Genomic DNA, 8,306 nt, shown 5'->3' with positions numbered 1-8,306 from the left:
GATAATCATTGATAGATATATCGACCGTCACTGATGAACAGTGCGACGAAGTGTCAAGAGTTTGGGCGGAGGTAAAAAAGTCTGGAGTGTCATGAATGATTATCTGCGTTTTCGAACAGTTTCTTTCTTCGGCTGTCGTTGTACTTGCGTTGCCTCTCCTTCTTGTGGTGTCGCGGGTGCGATGATTCTCCTCTTCTTAGGTTGGCGCACTGCTCGTAGAAGACGCCTAACTGCTGCGTAATACAGCCAGAGAACGAGGAAAACGACAAAACATCCTAGAAGAATTAAACCGACATCAATGCTCAAGAATATTAGAAATTGGGAAAGTGTTCTGGAAAAGATAAAAATTGGAGTCGATATGAATATAATTATCACGAATATAATTATCACAAATATAATTATCACCTCTTAGGAATCACTGGAGGAATTCGATCAAGGCATGAATAATCCAACGTTTTGTGCAAATCCTGAACAACCCGGAGCTTGGGTCGTCCTTCAATGTCATGGATTGTTCCAATAACCTGCAGGTGGGCAGGCGTCGTTTCGACAAATTCGAGTGTTCCGAAATTGCGAGCTTCGTAAAACTGTCGGTTCTGTCGATCGACTTCTGAATTTGGCGGATGGTGTGTCCCAAATTTATGCTGGAAGAGCGGGAATATGATATCTGTAAGGACTCCTCCCATCAGCGGTTTCGAAAGGACAGAATGCGTGAGACCACTAGATGTGTATTCAACAACACAATCCTGAACAGTAGGATCCCATCATTGAAGTCTTTCGAAACTGAGACTTACTGGTTCACCACTGAGTTGACCGAGATGCACGTCACCCGACAAGAAGATCAATCCCGGCGGACGAACAGTTTTGATTAGATCGAATAGGCGACGGCGACTCCTCGGAAAATGTCCCCAAGACTCAAATACTGGAATACTCGTCATCACCTATAAGGTAACAAACGCATCAAGACCCAACAGATGGAGCAAACCTGGATCGATGAAATAACAACTGTTGCTTGAAACTCTGATCTTTTTAATTCTTCCTCAAACCACTTCCATTGTTCTTCTCCAAGAACGTCTGCACTGTGGTCCCATCCGACTCTGCAACAAAGAATCTCGTCCACTGAAAGAAATGCGTAAACCAACGACTCTTCTATGATCAATGATCTATACACTAGAGAGATAATCATCTGTCCATAAATATCTCTTATCTGTCTATAAACTAAAGAATGAACTGACGATGGATTCGTACCCGATCAAAGACGTTAACATCCGAAGGACTGCAGCAATGACACTCGAAAATGGAATGTTAGAATATTGTCCAAGACTCTCGATCAAAGGTTGCTCCCGATGAGTGCGAACATCGAGCAAAATCAAGTTGACTTGACTGCGGGAATCACTGATCGAAAATGCACGAGACGAGTAAACACCATCGCGAGTCCTTCTCATCGAATTCTTTGGGATATCGAGAAAATCGAGGAAGAGTCCTTGCGACTCAGCCTTGTATTGAAACTCCTTTCCCCCATCGTTGACTCCGTAATCGTGATCATCCCAAGTCCCATCAATGAAGGGAATCTGTTCTTTGAAACGTTTATAGTCTGAGTTCGACTCTAGAGACTTGTATCCTTCTTCGATACATTTCGGTGAGCTGCAATCTGAAGTGCAATCAATAAAAATTGACAACTGAATCTCACTTGCATAAATGGCGTCTCCAAGCCACAACCATCCTCTAGGGGAAACATTCAAAATTGTGTCCCAAAACTCCTGTGACTTGTACTGTTTTGCACAACTGCCAAATGCAAGCACGTTCGAATTCTGCAGTTCGCTCTGAGCAAGGACTAAAAAGAACAATCCGGTGGCTAAAACGGCCACTCGGCGCATGTTTTGCCTACAGTCACAGAACTTGAATCTTCCAGCCTTACGGAACTGTCGGAATTGGGACTAGGGATCGGCACTGGGATTAGGGACGTGGGGAAGTGGGGTTAGGGAAATGGGATAACGGACGTGGAATTTGGGAAGTCCCAGAATTCTCAAGTCAATCAAAACCACACAAAGGAATAACATATGGGGACTAGATGTTCTAATATTTGTTCATTTGTGTAGAAGTGGCCGTTCTTTCAAAAATGTAACAATCCCTATCAATCAATCACCAATGTCCCAAATTTATCCACCTTGTAGGTTTGTGAAACCCAATAAGACTCCCTTATTTATTCCCTCGAGACGATGAAGGATACCAAGAATTATCACGGTGCCATCCCTTTCTGGCAATTCTGGTGCATCAGGCTCACCACATTCATGCTTTAATTGACGACCACCAATTTTTGCCAGTCGCTAAAATCGAACAGCCCGCCGTTTTTCGTGAGGCGCCTTTGTTAGAGATGTCCGGTTCCAGGGTGCCCGCGGTTTCCGTCTTCGTCTTTATTTTTCTTGTTTCCTTTGGGCGCTCAGCAACTCCCATTGAGTCAGCTCAGCTTGGTGGATTAGAACCAGAACAATTTGTCTCCCAAAAACCTCGTTCCAGTTGGAGAAAGGTTTCTTCTGCGGATGCTCAGCTGAGTGTTCCAACACCTGCCCCCGCACAACCATTCCTAGCGCCTGCTGCTCAGCGTCTTTCAGCACAACCACAACTCCCGCCTCCATCAGCGCAACAACAACCTCCATCAGCGCAACAACAACCTCCTCCAGCGCAACAACAACCTCCATCAGCGCAACAACAACCTCCTCCAGGGCAACAACAACAACCACCCCTCCTGTCAGCGCAACAACAACAACAACCACCACCCCTATCAAAACAGCAACCAGTCCTGTCAGAGCAACAACAACAACCACCCCTCCTGTCAGCGCAACAACAACAACCACCACTCCTATCAAAACAGCAACCACTCCTATCAGCGCAACAGCAACAACCACCCCTCCTGTCAGCGCAACAACAACAACCACCACTTCTGTCAGCGCAACAACAACCACCACTTCTGTCACAGCAGCCTCGACCTGTTGGTTCTGCTTTGCCTGGCTATGTTCACGCGAAGCCGGCAATCCACGAACCCATGAAGCCCCATCTGTTTAAGTTTGAACCCTGGCAGCAAATGGAATCCTGTGAGTTCGAAACGTCACAATGTTTTCCATTCTTAATGTTTTCCATTCTTTTTTTTCCAGGCAACAATATTGTTTCCGAGCTCAATCTTGTACCTGGTCAATATACAAGATCGATGCTTCTCTATACAATCATCGCTTCGGTTGATAAAACGGCGCACGATGAGCCTGGCGAGAATGTTAGATCAGACAAGGATGCTGTAGGAGCACTAGATCAACTGTACCGCGTTGTATTCGAACATGGAGGTCATGGAAGCTTTGATGAATCTGTATCTGGATTGCTTCCTTATATTGAAAGACTGATTCAGTGTGAAGCTGATCCAGTAAGTGTTTTTCTTTTATTTGTTTATCTGTTTATCTGTTTGTATAGGAAACTGGACGAACGCTACATCAGAAATTTATCGAGCACGGAATGGTTGGCGCTCTTCGAACGGATCTTGCCCGTTGGCTGGCTGGTGGATCCTCCACATACAGCCCTCATTTGCGACTTGACAAGGTGAGGAATGAGTGACAATCTGAATCCACTCTCTTGATTCTCAGGAAGGAAACACGTTATTGCATTTGGCTGTTATGTCTGGTTCCATTCAAACAATGGAAGAAGTCTTTCTAGTTGAATCCAGACGCTATCCATCAACTGGAGGGATAGTTGGTTTACAGAAGTCCTTATTTTGGATTTTGTCTGCTCTCAATCATAGGAATTCTGTAAGAAATATTAGAATGTGCGGAATGATTTGATTGATCTTCATCAGGCACAAAAGAGTCCTCTGGATCTTGCACCTACACCGGGTTTTGTTTCTGAGCTAAAAAAGCGTTTCAGAAATGTAACAAATTTCCTGAGAAAACTCCTGCAGGTCCAAAACTTATCATCAGCAACGATGTTAGGGCTGTCTAATGCCATTGGTGCTGCTGACCAACAACTCAAGAGCTCTCAGCTGATTGCCGCTGCTGCCTGATTTTTTGTGTTTTGTCCAATTGTTTTTTTGTCGTAAAAAGAATTTACAATCACCGAAAGAACGCCATTGCTGCTTGATTCTCTTTAGATCTTTTCAGCAGCAAGTGCAAAGCTGATAGATTGAAATCGAGCCGGTCCTAAAAAAGAAGAGTCGTTTTGCTCATTTCTACCCACCGGGGCTTCTCACCTTTTCTTTCAACAATGCAGGACGTAGATATTGATGGATTTGGAGCAGAGATTCACGATGGGGTGGCGACAATAAAAATTGCCTTAAATGAAGATGGATGGCTAAGAGTGTAACTCTCGCCACAGTCTCAATAGAATGAAGACCAAGGAAAGCCGTTTCCGCTTCAGATGTGTTAGAGAGAGCCTTCAAAAACGATCCGACGAAAAGTAGCAACTGCGAGGAATCAGGGTAAGGCATTTCCCAAATACTGTTTTACCTTTTCTGCAAAGTTGAAGGGCAACGCAACAACAACTTCGTGCATGAGTGGAATCGTCAACGTGGTCAAAACGTTGAAGAGGTATCTATGAGGTGAGAGTCCATTCATTTCTATTTTCGATGACGGAGCGATTGGTTTGGACGATCCTTCCAATTTTCCCAATGATGTTTCATTGCCGGAATGTTTTTGTAATGATGTCCACGTTGCCAAAGCTTCTTTATATTCAACCTGCTCCTTCCATGCTTTTGTTGCAACATCTATTGCTTCCATCAGTTGTTCTGTCGATTTAATTGCTTCCACAGTGCGCCGTGTCGGTCTCGTCATAACCACTTCTTGAGCCCCAAATCCTCCTCCAGCTGATCAAAGACATTAAGAATACATTTGAAATACATCAAACTTGAATGATGTAAATCTTACCAGGCATGTCAGCTCTTGCAGCTTCTCGATCTAATTTGTCTTCAAGAATCTTTTCTTGTTCCTCTCCGGCAAATATTTGATCTTCAGTTCTTGTCCAAACTCGAAGCGATCGATCCAATCCTGAGAAACAAGAACATCATCAAACGAATATCCATCGAACAATCATCGACAAGAGTATCCCAACAATAACAACAAGAGCTCATGATTGCAACACAACGGACGAGTTATTTGATGATTCAGTCCCAATTTTCTTACCTCCAGCAATAATTCGATCTCCATCCAAACGGGTGACAGCTAAACACGTCACGGGTTTGACATGCCCGGATAATTGTGAGATCAGATCCCGTCGATCAGAGTCCCAAATTTTAACAAGACAATCCTTCCCAGCAGAAACAACGTAATGTGTATCCTTCAGAAATAAAACCTAAACAGGAACAGGAATATGAAATTGTAAAACTCCGTTGTGATGTTTAGTGAGATAACAATAGACAATTTGGTTGTACCTGCGTGACGCCCTCATCATGTGCATGCCAACTTTTTTGGATATTTCCAAAATCCATTCCCCAAATTTTGATCGTTTTATCTGCAGATCCGCTGACTAATAATGTCGAATCTGACGAAATAGCGATTGATGGGGCGGGAAGCTTATTGCCATATAACGTCAAAAAGAGTTTTACAGAATCTGCATAGAACAGTTGAATCGTGAAATCCAACAGAGAGACTGCAACGAATTTTCCATTTGGACTGAACTGCAAAAGAAGAATGGAGAAATCATAAAAGATTCATACAGCGATAGCATTGTCACCTTCACATCGAGTCCTTCATCCATCAAACTCGAATCTCCAATTTGTTTACAACGAACTGTTTGAGCTGAAGTGTCTTTCGATTTGACGATTTGAAATTGAAAGAAACGAAGGACTTTGTCAGTTGAAACAGTTGCGAATCTAAACAAGATTAACAACATTTATAGTTTCAATTAGTCACCATTCATTCTGACCCTGTTTTCTTCGGATGCTCCGCCATTGCAACGACAGATCCATCATGACTATGATCCAGTTGATCAGTAATTGTACAAGCTTGAATATCGTAGAGTAAAAGAGATCCCTTTGATGTTCCAACAACAATGTGGGAATTGCCAGCGATAAAAAATCCACATGTTACAGATTCTGGAGCCGTTAGATGATGTATCAGTCGATGATTATCGCAATTCCAGATATGGATACTCTACAAAATGATAATGGTTGTAAAACAGGATTCTCGAAAATGTCGATAATATCCATGAAGTCATATCCATAAAGTCGATAATATCGACTCACCTTATCAGCAAGTGAGAGTATCAATCCATCATCGTGACTAACGCTAACACTTCGTGGCCCTTGAGAATGTCCCAATCTGTTGATACGGTGGACGGTCTTCAGAGTAACCTCCTCTGTTGATTTGGACTCGTCGATACTTTCAGTGATTTTCGCTGGTGGGCCCTGAAAAGAAAAAATGAACCACGAGTTGATGGGAAACAGAGCTATTGATATATAAATATCAACATCGTATATACATCAAGATCGAATATACATCATCAACATCGAGATATACATCATCATCATCAACATCGATATATACATCATCAACATCGATATCACCAGCCAGTGTACTCCGCTATCCTCACCTTTCGAACCAAGAGCTGATCTAATGGGAGTGTGAAGACATCAATAGAATTGTCGCCATATCCAACAAGAAGAGACCAATTCAGATTGCAATAGTCAAGCGATGATGGTTTCTTCTTCAGATAAAATGTGAAGATGTATTGAAATTGATCAGACACATTTGGGACAATTTCTTGACTGTCTTTCCTCAACTCGTCCATCTCTATCGCCAGGTTTTGTAACTGCAGCAAAGAGGCTTCCTTCTCTGCTTCATACGTCGTTCCCAACGCTGTCCTTTTTCCCTGATTTATCTTTGTATCTAACATTGCACAAAATTCCTTTATTTCTTCTAATCGTTGCTGCTTTTTCTTCAATTTTTCCATCGCCCTCCGTCGTCTTCTCTTAAATTTCCTCTGCTGCTCATCCGGAGTGAACTCTCTATAAATTTCGATGGCTCTAGTTGTTGGGCAAGACAACAAAATCACCTGCCGGCTGTTCCTAGATGAGATTTGAAACGTTGTTCCCGTTAATATCGTTCCATTTCGAGTCGCGAATTCTTCAGGAGTCTTGCCCGATAATTCTCGTCCTAACAAAGCGCTTCTATCATCACTCCACGTACTTCTGACATCGTTAGCCAGATCATCCACATCGACTGCATATAAAAGCTGAGTCGCTCTCCCCCCGACCGTGAGGTCTGTTAACTGCTCCGACAAGCTCGATCACATGTGCAGTTGCCTGTTCTTGTGGATCCTCATCCATGAGCACTTCGGAGGGACCATCATGAACACGGTGAGATGATGGATCCCCGTAATGAGAAACGTTCAGATTGAAAACTTTTAACTGATGATCTGAAGATCCCACCAACAATCGAGTCTGAATAGAGAAACGATAATAATGAAGGAATAAAGATAATCGTAAGTGTGTTTACTTGTATAGGATTGACGGCAAAAGAACAAACCTCCCCCGATGTGTCGAATACAGTTTGGATACACCATTGTGTTGCCAAGTCCCATACTTTGATTGTTCCGTCTTTGCTGCCGGATATCAATAAACAAGGTGCTCTAGTAAATTCCACAAAAGTCTGATCGGATTCTGAATTGGGAGTTTCGCGCTGGTCCAATTCAGAACGGGATCGTTTCTTCTTTTTGTTATCAACTGAATCATCCACAATCGTATTGGTGGGAGTAGGATCCTCTTTGTTTGTAGGAGAATAAAGAAACCTCAAACAGCTTATACCATTTCGATGTCCACGAAGACGGAATAAACCCGATCGAGCGACTATGTCCCAAATAACAATATCAGTGTCCCAACCTCCACTCGCCAAAATGTGTCCATCAAGACTGAACTCCAAAAATGCAATTCCAGATTTGTGTCCATGCAACGTCAGTAATTGGTCTTGAACTGGTGCAGCAGTGTCCCAAAGTCTGACAGATCCATCGGAATAGCCAACCGCAACAATATTCTTTTCCAATGGATGTGCGCAAACACGCGTGACTGGACCTGTTGTCGGCGAGCTCTCGCTCTGGACAGGCGAGAACTTCTTCTCGAGCGCGCACTTGCGCGGATTCCACATCGACAGAAATTCGTTTCGTCCCGTAATCGCGATTGCCCCCGAAGCATCCAAAATAACGTTTGATTCTGGTGACGTGACGACGCCAAACTCGTCATCAAACCGATATCGCAGATATCCCTTCACCATCCTGGAATTGTAGGTACAGGTCCTTTAGATACAGGTCCTGTTCTTCTCAAAATTTTAACATGCATTGGT

General features: G+C 43.3%; 2 protein-coding genes across 2 annotated transcripts; both read right to left on the bottom strand.

Moving 5' to 3' along the window:
- Nucleotides 1–1,208: 1,208 nt before the first annotated feature.
- Nucleotides 1,209–1,874, bottom strand: LOC129617141 (uncharacterized). The gene has a single exon (XM_055532528.1). It carries the CDS (start codon nucleotides 1,872–1,874, stop codon nucleotides 1,209–1,211), a length of 666 nt encoding a protein of 221 aa, XP_055388503.1.
- A 2,574-nt stretch (nucleotides 1,875–4,448) lies between these two features.
- Nucleotides 4,449–6,921, bottom strand: LOC129617140 (WD repeat-containing protein 3-like). Its single transcript, XM_055532527.1, has 8 exons — nucleotides 6,562–6,921; nucleotides 6,215–6,376; nucleotides 5,896–6,122; nucleotides 5,710–5,842; nucleotides 5,402–5,647; nucleotides 5,154–5,322; nucleotides 4,899–5,018; nucleotides 4,449–4,837 (listed from the first exon to the last, which is right to left on the bottom strand). Exons 1-8 carry the CDS (start codon nucleotides 6,919–6,921, stop codon nucleotides 4,449–4,451), a joined length of 1,806 nt encoding a protein of 601 aa, XP_055388502.1.
- Between the last annotated feature and the right edge of the window lie 1,385 nt (nucleotides 6,922–8,306).

This window comes from Condylostylus longicornis, unplaced genomic scaffold (assembly GCF_029603195.1).
Source record: "Condylostylus longicornis isolate FDR11 unplaced genomic scaffold, ASM2960319v2 ptg000420l, whole genome shotgun sequence".
NCBI classification, from domain to species: domain Eukaryota; kingdom Metazoa; phylum Arthropoda; class Insecta; order Diptera; family Dolichopodidae; genus Condylostylus; species Condylostylus longicornis.
Note: the sequence above shows the minus strand (reverse complement) of the source record. Positions and strands in the feature narration are given on the sequence as shown.

What these genes read in the sequence shown, in the direction of transcription:
- LOC129617140 (XM_055532527.1), bottom strand. Translation starts at nt 6,921, where the DNA reads ATGGAAAAATTGAAGAAAAAGCAGCAACGATTAGAAGAAATAAAGGAA. An exon ending in TACTCTCACTTGCTGATAAG is followed by an intron (nt 6,123 to 6,214) that starts GTGAGTCGATAT and finishes ATCATTTTGTAG; the next exon opens with AGTATCCATATCTGGAATTG. An exon ending in TGATGGATGAAGGACTCGAT is followed by an intron (nt 5,648 to 5,709) that starts GTGAAGGTGACA and finishes CTTCTTTTGCAG; the next exon opens with TTCAGTCCAAATGGAAAATT.
- LOC129617141 (XM_055532528.1), bottom strand. Translation starts at nt 1,874, where the DNA reads ATGCGCCGAGTGGCCGTTTTAGCCACCGGATTGTTCTTTTTAGTCCTT.